General features: G+C 39.4%; 2 protein-coding genes across 2 annotated transcripts; both read left to right on the top strand.

Annotated features, from left to right (window-relative positions):
- Positions 1–4,281: 4,281 nt before the first annotated feature.
- On the top strand, positions 4,282–6,254 carry edc3 (enhancer of mRNA decapping 3 homolog; the record flags this gene model as incomplete). The annotated part of the gene is made up of 6 exons (XM_083893854.1): positions 4,282–4,445; positions 4,535–4,761; positions 4,856–5,194; positions 5,285–5,438; positions 5,618–5,835; positions 5,920–6,254. The coding sequence occupies 6 exons, from the start codon at positions 4,282–4,284 to the stop codon at positions 6,252–6,254; spliced, it is 1,437 nt and encodes a 478-aa protein (XP_083749980.1).
- A 2,667-nt stretch (positions 6,255–8,921) lies between these two features.
- Positions 8,922–22,348, top strand: LOC310931272 (tyrosine-protein kinase CSK-like). Its single transcript, XM_083894393.1, has 13 exons — positions 8,922–9,046; positions 14,840–14,909; positions 15,007–15,120; positions 15,245–15,357; positions 17,016–17,235; positions 17,998–18,091; positions 18,190–18,255; positions 19,500–19,599; positions 19,690–19,780; positions 19,860–19,933; positions 20,783–20,978; positions 21,079–21,165; positions 21,554–22,348. Exons 2-13 carry the CDS (start codon positions 14,895–14,897, stop codon positions 21,737–21,739), a joined length of 1,356 nt encoding a protein of 451 aa, XP_083750519.1. The 5' UTR covers positions 8,922–9,046; positions 14,840–14,894; the 3' UTR covers positions 21,740–22,348.
- The last annotated feature ends 640 nt before the right edge of the window (positions 22,349–22,988 follow it).

Below are 22,988 nucleotides of genomic sequence, written 5' to 3'. Positions count from 1 at the left end.
AGCACTTTGTAAGTTGGACATACAAGCATCACTTTATTAAACCATTAAAGACCAATATGCAACATAACATTTCTCAGGAATTTCTTTTTTCTTGTGGAAAGAATTATTATTCGATCATTCTATTTAACGTGAACGTTTCAGCGAGTGGTCTTACTTCTTTTCTGGAGTTTTTCTTCTTGAGCTCCTCGAGCTCCTCGTGTGTGGACTGCAGAGTCAAAGCCACTTTTTGCCATTTCACAGTCCAGTGTGAGACCATAGCTTTTAATTCCTCAATGTTTTGGACTCTCGTTGCATCTTTTTCCTGATGCTCTTCCTCCAGCAGGTGTAACTTCTCCTCGTTCTCAAGGACCTTGGTCTCGAAACAGAGACGCTCGTCGTGCAGCGTCTGTTTCTCTGTTGCCAAAGCTTGAACTGAGTCTCTGGATAAATAATGTGGGTGTTTTAGTGAGAAGAGGATGACAAATATTTAGCAAACAAAAGAAATCATATGTTTAACATCTCACCTGAGCTGCTGGCACTTTTCCTTCATCTCATGTCCACCTTCATTCATTGTGCTCAGCAGTTCATCTTTTTGTCTGACCAACTCTGAACGTTCAGCCTCCAGCTCTTTGATCCGTTTAGTGTTGACGAGGTTCTCTGCTGTTAGCTCCTGCAGCTGAGTCTGGGATGCATCGAGCTTCTGCTTCATAGTTTCAAGCTCCAATGACGACTTTTCATTCACCTGGAATAGGGCACAGTGGGGGGTGATTAATGTGAAAAAGATGAAAAAGAGTTTAGAACCTCTCTGAGAGCCTTTAATTCTGTCTGTTGTTGTGAGAGTCTGCATTAACCCCATGGTCATCGCCCTCTGAACCTGGTTGTGTCCTCACATGAAGCTCCTGGACGTGGTTAACCCTCTGGTGCAGATTTGCATTCTCCTACACAAGCATCATGCACAGAAACCCTGGTCACAACAGAACCATAGCATTTGGATTTTACACACCACACAGATGTTTTTAATCTGGTACCTGGATGATGACATCTTTGTCAGACAGAGCCCCCGTCAGTTTGGCTTTCAGCTCTTTTATATTATCCTCTAGCTTCAGCACTTGAGTCGACAAGATGGCTTTTTCCTGAGCAGAAGAAGAACGTTCATGTTTAATCTTGTTTGAGGAGTGAGTACTGAATCAGAGACAGCACACTGACCAGGCATGCTTGGCTGATTTTGTTGTTGGCGTGACTGAGCTCTTCTTTCACATCAGAGTGATTTGACAGCATGTGATCGAGCCTCTGATTCGTCTCCTCGATTTGACTCAACAGCGCCCTCTGTGTCTGGATGCACAGACAGAAAAGTCACAACTCCAAACAAACTGGACAAATGTGAAATACTATAGACTACTGCTAGACTTTACACTTTGACATTTCCTTTCGATATTTATGAAGTGACCTCGGTTGAAGTCTGGAGTTGCTGAAGTGCCCGATTTCGCTCTTCTTCGCGCGTCTTTGCCGTCGCCTCAGCATCTTTCAGAGCCTCTCTGAGCTTGCACAGCTCTCTGTCAACCTTCTGCTCTGCCTGAACACAAACAAAACACTGTGTAATAAACACAACACACAGAATCTTTTTTTTTTGACAGGACAAATCTACACACTTGTCTGTTTAAGTCCTCTTGACTCAGGGGTGATGTTCTCCTGGGTGAACAGAAAGATCTTTCAGACTGTTGGTCATTGCTTCCTCTGTCCAAAGTAGACCTCATTCGATACAGGTCCTTCTCCAACTGTTGGACCCTTGTACATGAATTTCATAGGAAGAATTTTAAGCTTCTCTGCAGTTATTTAAATAAACTTCTCCATATCTTTTGCCTCACCCACTTTTCATGGAGCTCTCTGCGCTGCAGGTTCTTGTCAAATCTGGATGATTCAGCAGCATCTTTCTCCTGCTCGAGAAGGCTCATTTCTTTTGACAGCTGTGTATACAAAGTGAAGGGATGCTATGTAGCAAAGAATAAACATCTACATGAAGCAGAAAAAAAACAAAAAACCTCTTGACCTTACCTTATGTTTCATGTCAAGTACCTCTGCAGTACTTAAGTTATAGCTTGGTGGTGCATCTCTGGTTCTCAGCCTGTCCAGCTGAGTGTCTATAAGCTCTTGAGCACCCTGCCACCATTGCATAACCTCTGCTTGTCTATAGCTACTTTCTCCACGGGCAGCTTCTAATTCAGCCCTTGGAGATGAACGATAGGACCGTGTGGCACCTTCAGGCACCAGATGGGACAATGACTGCCACTTCCTTAGACCTGGGTCATTCTGTCTGAAGCCACTGGTGCTGCCTGATGTGCTGGAACAGATGCAGTGCTTCAGTCACTCTTTAATGAATATAGATATTATAATGTCTGTGTTGCATAAACACAGTGCACATTCTCTCCTCACCTAGTGTTGACATTGGACAGAAATCCTGACCCAGAGACAGTTGCCATATCGTACCATGCTGAGGTCTAACAACAACAAACAAACAAAAAAACTCATACAGTTTAAACAGTTGCGCTTTCATTAACCATTTCTTCCTCACTGGTTCTTACCTGTGCTGTAAAGTGAGACTTGGCTTCCCACATGTCGAGGTTGGTGAGGGAAAAAGGGCTTGAACTTGAGGGTCGAAACATCATGGAGTGTCCTCCTCGATCAGATATATAACTTTGTGTGGGAGAGGCTACAGTCCTCATCTCCCCATATCTGCCCAAGTGAAGAGGACAGATCTTCACACAAAGGTGGTAGCTGGTGGCGTGTGGCTATTCTTGGAACACGTGTCTTGATTTTTCCAGTGCTTGCTAAATAACAAACCTTACCCCTGCATGGTTAGAACATTGTGTCTAACAGTTTATGACTTGAACTGATTTCTGTTTTTCACATTAAATAGCTGCCTTAAGGTACACTCTTCTGTCCACTGACGATGCCTACCTGCTCCGCTTGAAAACCCCACACGGTTTTGACTGCGGTTTCTTCTGCTGCAACCTTCTTGGACTGAGTATCCATGGTAACTTGTGTATACAGGACACGGTTGGGTGGGTGTGTCATGAGCTAATGCTTCTGGGATAGTTTCCACATGATCTCACTCTGTCTGTTGACTGGCTGATGGCACTGTTGTCAAGAACATCTCCCAAACAGTAATTATAATACACATAATTTACCTCAGATTAGCAACTTATTACTGTTAACCGGTGCTGGTTTTATAGCTTTTGTGGGCAGGGAGAGTAAGATATGCAATGCTGATCTTTTTTCAAGATATTTTATTTTATCTCTGGGGTAAGAAAGTATGCGATGAGTTGTTAAATATTATCATGGCTATGGGCTTGCAGATACTCTTTCAGATGAGTGTGAAATATTGCATCTATGACTAAATCTAAAGTGTCAGGCCATTATTCACACATACTGCTCTGACATTCACAAATATTGTCATACGCATTTCATATCACTCAGCCTTTAAAGAAGAACAAGATAATGCATTTTTATCTATCTATCTATCTATCTATCTATCTATCTATCTATCTATCTATCTATCTATCTATCTATCTATCTATCTATCTATCTATCTATCTATCTATCTATCTATCTATCTATCTATCTATCTATCTATCTATACTGCTCTAAAATATTTTTTAAATTATGATTTATTATGTTGATGTTTGATAATAATCATTTACATACGTTCACATTTATGAAAATGTAACTTTTCACATTAAATAAGATTATGTTAGCAGCAAAATATTACTATTATTGTTATTATTATTATTATTGTTATTATTATAATACTTATTATTATAATAATATAATAATAATAATATTTAAAACGAAGTAGTGGCCGTGCACATACTTCTATAAACTTGGTGTAAGCTCTTATTTTGAAAAAGTCTCATCCGGAAACAGGAAATGGTCACCCAGAATCTAGTAGCCAAAGGTTGTAGCTATTCACGAAGCTAACAGTTTCAGAGATTACGACTCTTCCTTTCAGCACTTAACAGTACATATTATTCATTTTTGTTCTTCAAGACGCCGTTTTGAAATAGTTCTGAAAAGGTGAGATACTTCAACGCAAATACAGAATTTTCGTTCAATGAACGTAAATAACAGGTCGACGCTAACGCTCGTCGGTTAGCTTAACTGTTTGTCAGCATCGAGCAGCAAGTATCTCAGATGAGCTACTGTCAGAAAGTTGCTTTGTTGAATTAATTTAAGTGTTGTGGTTACTAAATGTATGTTCTTTAAATAATTTTAGATGTTAATTATGTTATTCATCCTTATGCAGAAATGGCTGCGGATTGGTTGGGTAGTTTAGTGTCCATTAACTGTGGGCCGACACTGGGAGTCTATCAAGGAGAAGTATCATCTGTGGACCAGACCAGCCAAACTATCTCTTTAAAACAACCTTTCCATAATGGAGTCAAGTGTCCAGTCCCCGAAGTCACGTTCAGGTAAAACTTAGAATTCAATCTTTTCCCCCATTCGCCGCCTTTGCATATAGATCTGTCTCACATCTGTGATTTGTCTTCTCTTACTGCAGTGCCATTGACATCAAGGAACTAAAGATTTTAGATATTAGGAATGGCAACATACGGACCAGCAATTCTGTGCCTACAAAGATCGGCAGTGCTCCAGTTGCAGTCCCAAAGGGTGACCCCAGGTCTGTGGAGAAACTCAACTCTCCCCAAAATTGCTCTAAAAGCTATGGTGAGTGCCATCTGGACATTCCTGGACAGCCCAAACGGTTCCGTCGAAGACACAACTCCTGTAAGCTCACAGTTCTATAATGCTGCCACAATAAAAATAATTACTACTGTTCAGAACAACCCTCACATGATCAATTCATTTACTTTCCCATTAGGGTCATCTTGCAGTCGAGGGCCAAGTCAAATGACGCCGAAGAAGAACGGGGTGAAGAATGGTCAGATGAAGCAAAGGGACGACGAGTGTTTTGGGGATGGTGTGGACGAAGAACTGGAGACGGATTTTGATTTTGAAGGAAACTTGGCTCTTTTTGACAAAGCAGCAGTTTTCTCAGAGATTGATATATCAGAGCGTCGCAATGGTGCAAGGTCACGTGGGACACCACAAGAGCAGACGCCGTCGCGGTACCGTCACGATGAGAACATCCTGGAGGGAAAACCTATTGTGTACAGACAGATTACTGTACCACAGCCTGGGCCCAAAGAATATTGCACTGGTAAGTCTTTCTCAAAGCCAAAAAATGCAAACAAATCATAATACCGGGAAATTAATGGAAGTTTCATATATATGTATTTTTCTCTTATAGATTCTGGGCTTGTTGTACCCAGTATTTCCTATGAACTACACAAGCGTCTGCTGTCTGTTGCTGAGCGTTATGGTCTGTCGTTGGAAAGAAGACTTGAAATGACTGGAGTTTGTGCGAGTCAGATGGCACTAACTTTGCTCGGTGGCCCCAACAGGTAAGCATGTAGTGACATATACATCTTGCTGTTAAATTTGATAATGGTCAGAAAAAAGGTGAAGACTGAACACTAGAGATGTGAATGTCAGTTGTCTGGTATGGAGACTCTTGATGCAAGGGTGATTGGTTTGGTTTTTCTTTAGTTTTAATACTTGGTATTATTAATGTTTATTCCAGATTCACTCCAAAAAATTTACACCAGCGCCCCACAGTGGCTCTGCTGTGTGGCCCCCATGTTCAGGGAGCCCAGGGCATCAGTTGTGGTCGTCACCTGGCTAATCATGAAGTCGAGGCAATCCTTTTTCTGCCCAACTTTGTCAAGATGCTTGACTCGGTGACCAGCGAGCTCACGCTCTTTAACAAGACTGGGGGCAAACAGGTGTCCAGTATCAAAGGTGAGCCTTTTTTTTCTTTTTCTTTTCTTTTGACTTTGTTTTGCAGCAAGCAAAACCCTCATATTTTTCTTTCTCACCCTTCAGACCTTCCTGACACCCCGGTTGACCTAATCATTAACTGCCTGGACTGCCATGAGAACACATTCCTGATGGATCAGCCTTGGTACCGAGCAGCTGCAGACTGGGCGAATCAGAACAGAGCGCCAGTGCTCAGCTTAGACCCTCCTGTTAGTGGGCAGGGTCAGGCAGTTGAGGCCAAGTGGTCCCTCTCTCTTTGCCTCCCGCTTCCCCTGGCTGAAGGTGCTGGCAGGGTTTACCTGTGTGACATAGGTATTCCTCGCCAGGTGTTCCAGGAAGTTGGAATCAAGTACCATTCTCCTTTTGGGTGCAAGTTTGTCATCCCACTGCACTCTGCATGATGGGACTGATGGTTAACACGACAGATTGAATCTTTCACCATTCTTGACTGGGTTTTTGGCGCAGTCAAGTATATTTGAGAACTTCATCTGTTTTTCCGTTCATCCCTTAGTTTTCTAACTCATTAACATGTGAAAAGTATTTTTTCCTCTATGAAGGACCATGGTTTCCTATGTTAGGTCTTCAGGGACGTTAAGCTTACACCTGGTTTACACGGGATGCGTGGCGTGTGCTTGACTGCTGCGTCTTTCTTGTTTGTGTGTTCACAATGGCTGCTGCGTCTTAAGAGTCAGCCTTTCACCTAATAATATAAGTATTACAGCTGCTAAAATTGTTTTAAAAATATAATATTTTAGTTTTTCATGCATTCATTCTCAGCCTAGACACTAAAACTACTGTGCAAAGCATCAGTTTTAGGGTAATGTTGCTCGCAGAATGTCAATATCGTTATCAGCAGATCTTTTCTATCTTTGCTGGGAAGACCATGTGTCGCACACAAAAACATAGGTGAGACGCTGAAACTTAAAAATGGACTGCATCTCTCGCATGCAGTGTGAATGCACTGAAAACATGAGCTGAAATTGAAAACATGACAATGCAGCAGCGACACACGTGCCACTTGCACCCTATGTGAACCAGGCCTTATTGATGGAGAAGAAAAAAACCTTTCAAATCATTGAAAAAAGAAGAGTCATTAAAAGTAAACATAATGACTCTTCTTTTTTCAATGATTCAATAGTTGTATTTGCATATTGTACATACAATTCTATTTACATATTGCAAGGTATTTCAATGATGGGTTACTGTACGATACATAGTTTAGTTTGAGTAGGACAATCTGACTTAAGAAGGAGAATCTCTGAATGTTCATTGCAATCTAACGTCATTCCAAAGCCATGTAGTGAATGAGAACCAGTCATGAATACATGCAAATGTGGGATCATTACATTAATTTGGATGACACAACAGAAATTGCGTATATGTTATTTTCTGTTATAAATACTTGTGGCTCTGCTCACCGCCTTCCAGATTTTTACCAGGATAAAATCTTCAGCCAAAGTAAATTTTCATCCGTGCGTTGTCAAACTAAATGAACGTGGAATTGTCTGTCCACTGGAGGTATCAGTTGTTTTGCTTGCCCCAGATCACCATAGTTTAAAAACACAGTATAGACATACAAGGTTACAAATCTTACTATTTGGTATTTGATGTATTTTTTTTTTTTGTTACACACACAAGCTCAAGGATTAAAAACCTGTATGTTATGCTTGTGATGTTTTCTCTGTGTCTGCACAGGGTTCGAGCGCTGAATCAGTGAAATTTACTGCCATGCACAAATGTTTTTGTCCTTTCTCCAACATTCCTTCAGCCTGATGTGTCATGTCACATCTGTTGAGACAAGCAGCCAGTGTTACTGAATGTGAACATAAGCTGATGTGTGTTTGTCTTTGGCCACCAGGGGGCCGTGAATCCACATGGTTTAGTGGAGGCTTTTCCTCATTCTGTTGTAAAAAAAAAAGAAAAGAAAAAATGGCAGCTTTATGAACCTAATGTTTCTTCACACTTTGAATGGTGTGACTTTTTCATACAATGTGATCAGCCAGTAAACGGGGTAGATCTGGGAATTCCCCCCCGTTATAAAGGAAAATGGTTTAAAAGGAGTGTTTCCTTGTTTTGGAAAGAAAAAAGTTTTTACTGCAATGGATGTTGTGTCCATAAAGGTCAGATTTCAGTTCAGCAAAGCCACATTGAATGACGAGGGGAAGACTTTCGGCCACAGTCCTTTTGTGACCAAAGTTCACTCTCAAGCTTCCTGTGTAGAACAAAATGTCCAGTGGTTTTGTGTTACATCTGCAGATTAAAGCAATTAAAAAAAAATTACCACTGTTTTTGTTGACTTCTTTTGAATATTATCTCAGTGATGATGAACACTGACATGTGTTCAGTGCAGCGTTGTAGTTAAGACGGCAAAAACCAAGACAATACTAAGATCTAGAGAAAGAGTCATATCATATTAGTTTGCTTCCTGAAATCAAAAATATAATACTCTCTTGTACAGATCCACACATAAACATTTATTTACAAGCAGTAGCAAATTTCACTAACATTTGAGTTCTAAATAACCACTTGTTGCTTTATAATATGGCATTGATTGCATTTAAAGATATGTTTTCTATGCAATGATTCATATAAAAAGTCAGATGTGGTTTTAACTTCGTTTTACTTAGACTATGGCCTCAAAATGAGCTCTTGAATACTACAACTCGAATTCAGTGAAGAGCCTATTTTTAACCGGATGAATGTGTCTGCAGTGCGCATGCGCGCTGCGAAACCAAGGTGGGGCAAAAAAAAAAACTTGAATGTTTCTTGGGGAAGAAGGAGTGGGACACTCAGATGAATTTGAATCGCAGAGAATTCATCGCTGCAGTCTTTGACAGTTAGAGCCCTCGCGTTATTTTCGTCTCTTACCAACTTCTTTTACAGACGGACAGTGAAGTTTGTAAGAAAGTTTTCTTTTTCCTTTCCTGTTTTTAAAGTTATTTCCCCCCCAGCATGATGTTGACAGGAGACGCGGCGGCAGCAGCAACATCAGTGTCGGTTGTTTTGTTGAGATGATTTTGCTGAAATCACCTGAGAGATTTCACTTCCTCATCAGGACTTGATGTGTTTGTCTCGTCGACATCAACTCCATCGTTTTTTCCGGACGTGTTCAGTGGGAATTTAGCTGCTGCTGATGAAAACACAGGTGTGTTTGTAGCTGACTCACCTGTCATTGCCCTCCAATCTTTGACAGGTAAGACTTTATTCTGAAATCTGGCTTCTTGGTGCAGAGATGTGTTGTTGTGTGATTAAACTTTGAAGCCACCAAATCCTGTTATGTTTATGTACAACAGTAGTTATTTAATATACAATACAATATATAATACAATATACAACAATATACAATAAAATAAAGTTGATAATATTCTGAGGTTTTGAAGCTGTAGGAGGTCACAGTAAAAACACAGGTTTACTTTAATAAACTGATTGCAGCACTAAAAGAAAGTTGGCTAATAAATATGTGACATTGTCTTATTAATAACCTCCTCCCTCTACTACCACGTGTTTCCTGAGTTGCAACAATATACAAAAATGATTGCACATCGTAATTAAAATGCAATATTAGCATCATCGGGACAATCGCAATTTCTCAAATATCTCTAATGTCTCCCACGAGCGACAGAAATTCTCCAAAATACAGTCGTAGTGGCTTTTGTGGAGCACCTTAATAAAGGTCCACTATGTAAGAATCTAACGGTGAGGCTACAGATTGTAAACTAATGGAGGACTCTACGGTAGCCTTCACATACCAAAAAGGATGCCGTTCAAAAACGCAAATGCACGCTCTGATTGTAGTTGCTGTTGTTTTTGTTGTTTAGAGCAATTATACATACTGTTAAATGTTGAGATTCTCGTTTTTCACTTTACAGAGTTCATTAAAATTAAGGTCATGTTTTTGGTGACATGAGTAATGTTTTTGTATCAGCCTTAGTTCTGTTTCCTCTGTATCTCTAAGCTTTCAGTAGATCATATCAGGTGTGAGAGTATGGACTGAAGGCACTTCCCATTTATATTCATGCATTTAAAGATGTAATAATATTAAAACATTATTTTTTGTTACCATTATTGCAGCAATATCGCAATTGCAGATCATTTTGCAAGAATTTTTCATATAGTTTTGTGTCTTCTTGCAGCAGCATCATCATCATCATCATGCAACTCGCCACATTGCTGTATGACTACATGGTAGATAACACTGTTGCTATTGATGTAACTGTGCTGATGTCGAGATCAGCATGTGCCAGAGCTTTGCACTCAGAGGGTTATTATTGAATGGAAATGCCTGTCAGTGTGATACTGCCTCTAATTCTCATGAAATCATTAATTGAAATATTTGGAAAAGCCACCAATGTTCTTAAAGCAAGTGCCAAAAATACACAGCAGCATTTTGTCAGAGAGAGGAACTGAGGGCCACTTGTTGGTTTCTGGGTGATGCCCATCCAACTTAGACAGGATTTCCCTCAAAGGTCAGCAACTTTCTTCCAGATGCTGCTGACAGAGTCTTTGACAGTTTGACGAAACTGTAAATGTAAGCTGCTCACACTCGCTACAAAGAAAGCACATGAAACCACAGCAAAGCCTTTGCTGTTACCCTGCAGTGTGTCATGCATGGCTGCATTAGCAGAGCAGCATTGCACCGCGCTGTGTGCAAAACACTCCAGCAAGGAAGTGACTGTCCACTGTTCATGCATGGCAGCTTTGCCTAGCACGGTGTATCAGTTTCGATACCTTCGTTTGGTGTCATCACCTTATCAAAATGTTCCAGAAGCATCCGAGGCTTCATTGTGCCGTCTGGTTTCTGCAGCAATAAAATGCAAAGTTGACTGCAGTGTCTGGTTGCCACTGAAGAACAAGCATTCATTGCATTTGCTCTGTGAGCCCGTGGGACTTGTATACATAACTGTCTGATATTAAGTTGATACAAAGGCTCTACTGCGTTATACTTCCTCTCATAGATCTCAGTCGTGCTGCTTCACTGAACTCCAGCTGTTGTCCGAGAGGCAGAGATGACTTCCTCCTCTGAGGAGAACATCTGCAGATCTCTCAGGCCCAGCTGGGTGAACTGTCTGTGGGCACATTTCGTCTCTCCCTCCTCCTTTCTTCGGTGTTTCGGGTTGTGTACCCATTGGAAAGAAAAACGATAAAACAAACCTCAGTGGAGATGGACAAAAACAATAATAATTGTATCCTTTACTCTTCACTTGGCTCAAAGCTTTCAAAGCAGCTGCAGAACATCGTGAAGCTGGAATGAGAGGACATATTACCACTGCCCCCTGTGGCATGGGGAGGCTGCAGACAAGAGCACAGTACTTTAATAATATGAACATAATTATGATCATTGGGATGTTCTCACAACAGGATATATAGTGGTGCAAGAATACATTAATATAGAAATACCAGTGAACCCGAATATGATGCATCCCTATGTAAATCTAATTTTGTTGATTACACATTGAGGTAAAGCTAGTTTTTTGTTTGTAAAGAGAAGTAGTTCATCCCAGTGGTATAAGGGTCAGAACATTCCAGTACAAGATGAATGTGATAGATAATAAGATGATTAATGCAGCATGAAAGATAAAAAGGTTCAGGTGCACCAGTCTATATTTGTTTTTACCCCAGTGTGTTCAGTCTTTGTCCAGTATTTGTGAAATATTGGGTAATTAAACCTCTTTGTGTCTTGAACTGTCATTTAAATAAGGGAAGTGATGCAGAATGAATTCAATGTGTCTTTGGTGGAAGTGCTAATAACACATTTGAACCATCACTCGCATAGACACAGAATTATGTAAAAGAATATGTTTAGTGTTTAATATTTGCCTTTGGAATGTAGTAAAGAAGACGTATAATGTAGTTTGTAGAAAATGCAAATCCTTCCACGTCAACTGTGGTCCTGCTCACGTCACTGTATCACAACAGCTTTTTCACTATAACTGAGTATAATCAGCATTTTGACGTTTTGTCTGGAGACAGGTGAGGGAGTGGCAGATTCAAACAAGACCGAGAAGATATTTCTACATTCCTGTTCTGTCTTGCTCTGCGCACTCAACCCAACACTGACTTGTACAGTTTGAGCTGAAACAGATTGCATAAGGCAAGATGATCAACCGGTCTGAGAAAAGGATTGTTAGGGAGGCCAAGGGTTAAGGAGCAACTTAAACAAAGAGCTATATGAGCCTTTGTTTTCTACCCTGACGCGACTATTCATTCGTCACATTTCTATGATCTTTTCTGGCTCTTCTTCTCTTCATTTTGTATCTGTCGCTTGGTTTGCTGGTTTCCTGTTTCAGCAACTGATTCTTTCGTAGCAGACATTATTTGGATGAATAAATCCACTGCTTGTAATGATTGTTAAAGCATTGTTATGCAAAGCAAAGCCCAAAATATGTTTAAATTGTGATACGGGAAACTATTCACATATTTTTTATTATTATTGTTATTATTGTTATTCATTAAATTTTTCTATGGCACTTTTCTAGACACCCAAAGTGTGTACAAATTACCCATTATTCTATATTATTATTTATACGCATTCTCACTAGTGGCTGCTCTGGATCAGACTGATGGAAGCGTGGCTGCCAATCTGCGCCAAGAGACAAACAACCATTCATTCGATGCATGTTTTTTCAAACTGTGGGAGGAAGCCGGAGAATCTTTTAACTTTAAGTCACCACCTTGCATCAATATAAAGTGCTTAATATCATGCATTAATGCTCTATCACATTTTACATCTCTCTAATAGTAAATATTGAACTCATTCTTGATTTAAAAGTTATAACGCAAGTCAAATCACAATATCTGTGAGAAAATTCACAGTATTTTCCCAAAAATCATTAAGGTGTAACTTATAGGGTACAAACCTCCACCAAGGCCACTCAGTCACTCTAATCCCTTCTTCCCTGGACCTTATCCTACATCCCCAGAAATGATCATCCAAATCTGTCCTGTACTTTTGAGGTTGCAGAATAAAATGGGAATAATAATTTCCAGCTCACTAAACAGACAGATGATGATGATGATGACGATGGACTTTTTTTAGTGAGTTATTAGAAGTCCAGCGGTCAGTAGTTAATCTCTAGCTCACAATGGCGGCCTTGTGTGCTTACAGAAAAGAGAAAGCTGTGGCTCCAGCGTAGAGCTCTTCAGAAATGGCTCCATGTGACTCCATGACAGATCTGTCCCGTTCAGTCTGCTGCTGCTGAGATGCATTCACTGTCCTCTGCTCTGTGGCATCATTATCACAAGTGACCTTGTCGCTTAAATACTGTAATAGAGTTAAAATGTGATGAAGCATTTTGACATCATAACCTAAAAAAAAAAATGAAGCACACTGTATTCTAATGCAAGGTTGAGGACTTACAGGAAGGAATTGTTTCCATCATTAATTTGCAAATATAACACAACAATAACCTGCTGGATTTACGCTTTTACTAATCGCGTTGTTTTAATTTGGGATTTTGATATAATAATTATGATTATGTTCACCATTATTGTTCATCCCTATAAATAATATTAGTTATTAGAATTTACCCTCTGGGCAACAACTGTGTATTTGAACATTTGCACCAAACTAACCCAACAATAGTTGCACTCATACTATTCATTCTCTCTTTCTTGTGAAGTTTTTGCATTTAAACATAACTATTGGAGACGTGAAAGTGACTTTAGTTGAGCTGCTTGTGATTCATAGCCATTATAAACCTGTATTGGTGTCTAAGAAGGTTCTTTTTAAGTGACATAAGACTTAGATGTTTTGTTGAATCCATTTCCATTTGTTTTCCTGAATAGTGATTCCACATGTCCATGTTCTCCTGATTTTCTTGTTGTCACCAGTGCAGATAGTCGAAGAGTAACATAAAAAAAAAAGTTTTGGGATGTGCAGTGGCAAAGTGGTGTTGTTGTCTTTGGTCGATGGGCGTGGGAAATGTAGTTTTGTCCCTCGATACATAAAGACAGCTGCAGTGCTCCGTAGGGGAAAGACATCCGCCACATCCCTGTCATACTGAGCAAGGACCGTTTGTGTGTTTTTAAAGACAAAGGTTATTAAGTCAAAAGTGCGACATAGAAGAGACACGCAAGAGAGGAGCAAACAGCACGTGTTCAGACGGTGATATCATGTTCCTACGATTCCCCTGCCCTGATATTATTAGTATTCTGTATTTGCACTCTTATACAGGAAGCTCATTGCGTAGCGATGGAGAAGTTGCAGGGATGTGACCTCATGTAAAGTGACACATCTGTCAAAGTCAGGATTTGCCCTGACCGTTGAGCTTTTGCCACCTTTCCATGGGAACTGATACAGGAAGAGAGGAAGTGGGGTTCTAAGGGGGGAGTGTGGGGGGGGGGGGGGGGGGGGGGCTGAGCATTACTTGATTCAAAGGTCATAGTTTTGTTAAAAAGAAAAAAAAAAAGAAAAAGCCTCTGCTCTGGCTTGTTGTTTATGTTTGATGGGAAGGAACACAGCCCCCAGTGTTTTTAGGTTTGCTACAGTTGATGCTTTATTGATGTAAAGATTCATCCCCTTGGGCCTCGTCTGGTCACATCACACCATGAGTTTACATTCCAGCATTGAAAGCGCTTTCTTGATTCTTGTCAGTGATAACCATTGATAACCATTAGGCTAAAATGGACAGTGTTGCCAGATAAAATGGAAAGAACATATTATAATAGATCATGTTTTATGTCCTTTATGCCTCAGCCACACTATTGTCTCAAAATGTACGCTCTATTATATTTCTGTGTGTCATTGGTTCATCTGCTCACTTGAAGCCTGTCTTCAGTGCATATACATACTTCTACGTCATGGAAACAATCTGCTGTGCTTGTGAAAGTGTGATATAAAAAACCAACTGGTTAGTTCTGTTTTCTGCGCAAAGTTATTTTCACTGACCATCTTAAGACTAAACTACACACGACCGTGTGAAGATGCACTATGAGCCCCACATTCACTGTGTTTGTGTGTGTGTGTGTGTGTGTGTGTGTGTGTCAGCTCTAATGGTAGCAGCTGAAGAGCCTCAGCTTTGAGAGGACTGAACCACCTCATCATGACAGAGGTCCAGGTAAGACACGCTATGACAAATTCTGCATACATTCACAATTAGACATTTAAGTTTTCTGTTTACTAGTTAGTAACTGACCGTCGTCTTCTGCCTGTAGACTCCATGGCCACAGGGCACAGAGTGTGTGGCGAGGTACAACTTCAAAGGTACATCAGAACAGGACCTGCCCTTTAACAAAGGAGATTTGTTGACGATAATTGTCGTCACAAAGGTAATGTTTCGCGCTCTTTTGCGTCCGTCTGCCTCCATATGCGTTGCTTGCATTATATGTGAATTTGATAATGAATTTTTTAATTATTTTCAAATGTAATCTGACTTGCATTTTGTTTTCGCAGGATCCAAACTGGTACAAAGCTAAAAACTCTGCAGGTCGTGAGGGAACAATCCCAGCCAACTATGTTCAGAAAAGGGAGGGAGTAAAATCAGGTGGAAAGCTGAGTCTAATGCCGTGAGTACACTTATTATTAGGGTACATTTTCCTCTCCTTTGACTTTCAATGCCAACAGTTTTGGGTTTGTGTATCTGTTGCTGTAAATCAGAAACACTGTCACCTCCTCAGCCTTGTGTGGCGTGTGCAGTAGTGGCTAAAATAGCTCGACTCTTCCCTCTTCCCACGGCCCTGTGGTTGCACAGGGTGGTTTGCCTATTTGTCGTGGCAGTTACGCCGTAGTTATTTGAATGGAGACCACAGTTGGGTCGGGCTGTCGTAATTGCAGTGCACTCGTGTCTGTCTGCAGCTCGGCTTTGCTCGAATTCTGCACAATATCCTGTTGTTTGTTTTCTATCTCGTGAGTGAAGTCATCTAAAAAGTAGTTGTGGGCATGTAAGAATGAATAGATCATGATCAAGTGAGAACAACCAGTAGAAAAAAAAACCCATTAAGAGTGATTATGAAACAACAAAAGTAATTAAATAACAGTACACCTTTTCACTAAAGTAATATAATAATATAAGAGCTATTATGTTAGATTTTTACTTCCCAGCAAAGCCCAAAAATAATATGCAGTGTTTGTTTTATTTATTAATATCCTGTTGTCTGCTAAACTGTAATGGGCCCCCGAGTGGAGGTGTTACTTTTTTTTTTTTTTTAATTACAGAACTGAAATGCAAAAACTGTTTCAACAAACCTCTTCCTACAACTGAGAGGGAAGCGGCTTCTGTTTCTGAGAAAATGTGACTTTAGATTTTCAACCTTTTCTGCAGCTGTTTTGAGACATTTGAACTTGGAGTAATGTCAGAGGATTTGGTACGGACATTCTCCGGGGTTTTTTCTGTTCACATATGACCAAAACAGCGGGAGATTCTCTGAGAGAGACGAGTCCACAAGAGCATGAAAGTCTCTGGAGGTTGCAGGCGAGGGGGGCGGAGTCTGGCTTTTAGCATACAGGAAGCAAGACGTGCTCTCGTTTGACTCGCTGTGGATTCTCTTGTTGCTTTCTTATAACTGATAATATTGTGCTGGGGAGTTGGTCGGAGAATCTTCAGATCTGCTTCTGTGGTTTGCAGTCACACATTTCTAGAGAATCCGTGGAGGTCCGTGCATGTCTCAAAGCAGCTCATGTGATATATAGACTTACTTTTGTCATTAAGTCAGATGCAAAAGTATATTATGTAATAAAATAATTCATGTCAGGTGTGTAAGGAGCCTTTTAATGGTAAATATTGTATTTCAAGAAAAGATGAAAATTCCCCACAGGCTATAATCAATAACACAGATTCACACTGTTCACTCATTGATTTGTTAGTCCCTCATACACACTTATCAATAATAGCTCGTAAAAATGTCAATGCAGTGTCAGAGGCTTCATATTTATCTTTAAAAATAAAGGTGCTTGTACTTTATTGTGTAAATCGGTCATTTTTATTCAGATATGCTTCAATAATGTACACAAAAACATACTGGTGTGGGGAAATGAATGTGCAAGACGATTCAAAATCGTATATCCTTTTTTTTTTACTTACAATAAACCTTTTAGTGCTACCTGGAGTATCAGTGTCAGTGAAAATACCATCAACACAGAGCATTCTTTTCATTTAATCGATATGACTCATTGAAAAAAATTGGTTTGGGGTTTAACGATTTCTCTCCGCCTCTTTCACTTCCAGATGGTTCCATGGTAAGATAACGCGGAATCAGGCAGAGCGGCTACTTTGTCCACCTGAAACAGGCCTGTTCTTGGTGCGAGAGAGCACCAACTTCCCCGGCGACTACACGCTGTGCGTGAGCTGCGATGGCAAAGTGGAGCACTACCGCATCATCTACAAAAATGGCAAGCTCACAATCGATGAGGAGGTGTTTTTTGAGAACCTCATGCAGCTGGTTGAGGTAAGACATAATAAAAATAGGTTTTATATTTCACAAACACAAGTTTTGCTGGTGTTCGCAGTGGCGCTATATTGAGCATCGATCCACTGTACGTACAGTGCATTTTCCTGTTTCAGCCGAGTCCCCATTTCATTGTGCTACTTCATAGACCACATACAGTTCCTGGAACAAATAATGAACAGGAAGTGACAAAGAGGAAGAGCAAGCAGCATGCTGAGGTTCACTGTCCTAACCACAAATGAAGTGAAGCAGTTTACATACGAATGACTAAATGACTCCTTTTGCCTTGTGAAACGTATTTTTAAGAGCAGCACGCTTTATTTTCTACTGAATCAAACAGATGTGCAAGTTCCTTTGACCTATGAAATATGAAAAACATCATTCAGCCTGACTCTCCTTTCTCACCAAACTAGAATGCCCTCTACTGGTCATTTTTGAAACTCTGCTTATCGAGAAACATTAATCAGAGTCACTGATCAGCTTATCGTTGAGTCCAAAGGAAACGTGATGAAGGCATGGTTGGACAGTATGAAAACATCCTGCCTTCAGCCTTTGTTTCTGCCAAATTCATAGCATTTGCCTCTTTAGACTGATTGTCTATGACATGTCTGTGTAAAACCCAGTCATCATTTGAAATAGCTTAAAATGACTTTTTACCAGAAACAACATCCAAGGAACAAAAAAAAAGAAGCAATTTGATTTGTTTCCACTTTGTGTTCATGTCTCACCTCATTGCTCCTGGTGATCTTCACTTGTATCTAGCACTACACCAAAGATGCAGATGGTCTGTGCACCAAACTGATCAAGCCTAAGCTGGAGGAGGGGACTGTTGCAGCTCAGGATGAATTTTCCAGGAGTAAGTAGCAGATATAGCAGCCTTTCTGTTTGAGTGCAGTTATGTTACCTGTCTGTAGAGTCTCACGTTCATGTTGTTCTTTCTTAAAATGACTACAGGCGGCTGGTCAATGAACATTAAGGACCTCAAACTGCAGCAAGTTATTGGAAAAGGAGAATTTGGAGGCAAGTTCACAAAATAATCCTCAGTGATGTTTACGATACAACACAAGTGACTTAAATGTATTGCTATCTTTACAGGCAGACAAAAATGAAAAAAGTCAATTTCATCCATGCGTCCATCTATTATCTACTGCTTTATCCTCCACTGGAGGGTCGCGGGGGGTGCTGTGCCTATCTCAGCTGACATAGGGTGACAGGGCCACATATAGAGACAAACAACCATTCACTCGGGTGTGAACCTACGGTCAATTTAGAGCGACCAATTCACCTAATGCCCAAATCTGCATGTTTTTGGACTGTGGGGGGAAGCCGGAGAACCCGGGAAGAACATGCAAACCTGCAAAACCTTGCAGAAAGGCAAAGGCGTGAGCGCTAACCACTACACCAAACCGTGGGCCCCAATCTCAATCTATAATAGATTATTGTGGTGGTGCACCAGATTAAACATTCACCAGGATTTGCTGTGAGCAGTGTTTTTCTGCCATGTTTATGTCTTTTGGGATCAAATGAACGCAGTTTCCGTGGTTATTCTCTAACAGTGCTTTATTATTGTTGGTTTGGGGATGCGCTTGCCGTACAACTCTACACCCTCTTATAATTCTCCAAAGAAATTCACAAGGATAGCAACTGCTTCTGACTTACGCTCACACACGGCTCCTTTATTTCAAAAACTTAAAATACTCAATAGCCACGATATCAATAAACTACAAATTAGAATATTCACATTCAACTTTCTTTCCAACAATCTCCCCAATATATTTGATCATTTCCTAAACCCTAATTCACTTGTACATAACTATTATACTATTATACTATCTCTTCCGCACATCATTAGCACAGTCCTCCGTAAAATATAAATGTGTCACAATATGGAACAGTCTTCAGATAAATATACAAACAATTTCCTCTTTTCTGACCTTTAAAAAAGCCTTGAAAACCCATCTCATAAGTCATCCTAGCCTCTTGTATTAATCTTATATATATAAGTTTTTATTCTATCTTAATTTAGTCTATTAATTCATTGATTATCCTTATTGATTGTTACTACATTTTATGTATTATTTTGCTATATTACTTATTGATTATAATTCATTTTTGATTACTATAGAGGAGGAGGGCCTAGTATAAGCTATAAATGCTTTATCCCTCCTCCTGCACCTGTTTTTATCTATTGTGTATCGCATTAAATAGTATGTATATTTATTTTTCTGTGCAAATAAAACAAACAAACAAACAAACTGTTCCAGATGTCATGGTGGGAGACTACAGGGGGACTAAAGTAGCTGTGAAGTGCATAAAAAACGATGCTACAGCACAAGCCTTTATTGCTGAGGCTTCCGTCATGACGTAAGTTTATTTTTAATTTTTTAATTTTTTTTAATTAAATAAAAGAATAAACCCAAAACAACATGTCTATGTGCTGGTGACCATCCTCAGGCAACTACGGCACGATAATCTGGTACAGCTGCTTGGAGTGATTGTGGAGGAAAATGGGAGTTTGTATATAGTTACTGAGTACATGGCCAAGGTAAGTGGATGACTGATCATTTCACTGCATCTAAAGTGTAGTTAAGAACATGGAAAAATCTTTTTCTTTTTCTTTTCAGGGCTGTTTGGTTGACTACTTGCGTTCCAGAGGGCGAACAGTACTTGGTGGAGACGCTCTCCTTCATTTTACACTGTGCGTATTTCTACAGTTGTCCGCAATATTTGAAACGAAACTGGATTAAATGTAGACTGTGCAGTTCATGCTCAGAGGTTCAGCTGTGACCTGATACTGCAGGTTGTGCAGAACCAGAATGTGACACAACATTTGTAAAACAGTAATTAACATAGTAATGATTTGCTTGTTTACATACAACACTACTGTTCCAAAGTTTGGGGTCACCTATTTGAATTTTCTTGTGTTTTCCATTAAAAGTCACACTTTTATTCATCGAAAGAGTTGCAAAATGAATAGGAAATATAGTCAAGACATTGACAAGATTAGAAATAATGATTTTTATTTAAAATAGTAACTTTTCTTTCGTCAAAGAACCAGCAAAACTGTTTTCAGCTGTGCTAACATCATTGCACAAGGGTTTTGTAATCATCCAATAGCCTTCTAACACGATTAGCAAATACAATGTACCATTAGAACACTGGAAATGGGCCTCTATACACCTATGTACATATTCCATTAAAAACCAGACATTTGCAGCTAGAATAGTCCAATTTAACAATGTATAGAGTGTGTTTCTGATTCATTTAATGTTGTATTCATAGAAAAAAGTGCTTATCAAGATAGCAAGATAATTAAGTGTAAAAGGTAGCAGCGCAATAGTTAACAAGAAGACGAACGTATTTGACATTTTAGATGAGAAACTGTAAAATGTAAAGTAAAATCATGGTTTGTTCAAAGAGTCCATGTTTTGTAGTAACGTCAGAAAATGCATTTAACATGAAATGGACATTTGCTCTAGTTGCATAGCTGATTCAAGGATTGAGAGCTTCCCTCAGGTTCAAACCTTTCTCTTCTGTGCCTGTATAGTGATGTCTGTGAAGCCATGGCGTACCTCGAGGCAAGTAACTTTGTCCACAGAGACCTAGCAGCCCGGAATGTTCTGGTGTCGGACGACAACATCGCTAAAGTCAGTGACTTTGGTCTGACCAAGGAGGCCTCGTCCACTCAAGATACTGCCAAGCTGCCCGTGAAGTGGACGTCACCCGAGGCCCTCAGAGAAAAGGTACGCTGTTCTTTCGTGACTGCTGACCATGTTTGGTCACGTGTTACCTACCAGTCGACCAAAGAAACTCTGACATCTGTGTTCTTCTCTCAATTCGTAGAAATTTTCCACCAAATCCGACGTTTGGAGCTACGGGGTTTTGCTGTGGGAGATTTACTCTTTTGGCCGAGTGCCTTACCCAAAAATTGTAAGTATCATAATATTTCAAGGTGAAACTTAGTGAGAGGGTAATCAACTAATGAGCATTCATTTTACTTAACGTTCTGGCAGTCTATACACTTAGAGGTGTAATGCTGCCCTCCACAGTTCAAAGTTCCCAATTACATTTTTCAGTTGAAGTTGCCCTTTGTAATAATCAATGTATTTTGGTGTGTTCAAAATATTAATAACCCTAACCCTATTAGCCGATACTTTGTGTTTTTTATATAATGTAATAAGCAACATTTTCAAACAAAGACTCCTGTTTAGTATCAAACTTTGAAGACCATTTTTTGTCTCATGAGCATGTGTGACATTGTCATATTTCTGCTGGCAGCGAAACACTCTACTAATTTGTCTTTTGTGCTTTTCCGTAGCCATTAAAAGAGGTCGTACCTAGAGTGGAGAAAGGATATAAAATGAACTGTCCAGATGGTTGTCCTGAAGTGGTGTATAACATCATGAAACAGTGCTGGAACCTAGATCCTGCTGCTCGACCGAGCTTCCAGATGCTGAAAGAGTGGCTACAACATATCAGCCAAGGGATCGGAAGCAAACACTGAGACATCTGACTGATAAGAAGCAAAGAAGTTACTGTTCTGCTTCTCTCATTTTGACAGCTTGGATCATAACTGGGGGATTATAAAAAGTATTATTATTAAATACTTGATGTAAGACACAGAAGAACTTCCATAGCACAAGTATAACAATTCTCAGACTGTATTATTTGGCAAAGTTCACAACAAATACATTTTCATAAACTGTTAATTATGACTGTCAAAATGTATATTATATAGTGTCTCAGGTTTTTCAAACTGCAGAGACACTTTTGCCTCAGTTGATCTTGTCTTAATGTGCTCTGTTATCAAGAGTGGTCGAGAATGATGATGGGCAGTTCAAAATGCAGCTTTGATACATCATTACCTGTTGTACTGTATTTAAATTTCAACATCCTTTTTGGATTAACTGGTTTATTGTTATATGTCAAAAAAAGATGCAAAAGTGACACTTGACAAATGTCACCTTTACTACTGAAAAACAACGCCATTCAGCTCAGTTATATTGTTCCTGTGTACAGAATTTTTAATTTGATAAAAAAATATATACATATTTTTTTTTTTTGCAAATATTTGTATTTCACCAACTATCTGGATTTTGTATGAAACAAGAAAAAGAAAATAAAGTCACTGTTTTGCTATTTTCGTGTTTGGAAAATAGTTTTGCAACCAATACTTTTCTTTTTCATTAAAGTTGTCTAAGTAAAGCCATTTGTTATTTAATGTTGTAGCAATAGTTGACTTTATTGTGATGCATTTAAGTCAACTGTACATCTGTCTTCCAGATGTATTTTGCTCATATTACAGATACAGTAAAATATTGCATGTTTGCTAAAATAAGCGAAAATTACGGAAGCGTATTGCATTCACTTGAAAAAAAAAAAAAACAACTCCTGTTTTTCTCAGTAATTCATTTTCGGTTTGATTTTTTGAATAATTTTTTCTCTGTTTTTCTGACTAATATTTTTACCCTGTTTTTCGTGCAAAAATTTTTTCCCCCTGTTTTTCGGAGTAATTTCTTTTCTGTTTTTCGTGCAAATTCCCCGTGTACCATAGCAAGAGTTCTCGATAATTCTGAAAAAAATTACTCTGAAAAACAGGGGAAAAAAATATTTGCACGAAAAACTGAAAAAAAATTACTCTGAAAAACAGAAAAAAATTACTCAGAAAAACAGGAAAAAATATTAGTCAGGAAAACAGAAAGACATTTTGGACCGAAATTTTTTTTCCCAAAAAAAATTGTTACATTTTGGAA

This window comes from Microchirus variegatus (assembly GCF_963457635.1).
Source record: "Microchirus variegatus genome assembly, chromosome: 8".
Taxonomy (NCBI): Eukaryota; Metazoa; Chordata; class Actinopteri; order Pleuronectiformes; family Soleidae; genus Microchirus; species Microchirus variegatus.
The sequence above is the reverse complement of the archived record's forward strand: the minus strand, read 5'-3'. Positions and strand labels throughout refer to the sequence as shown.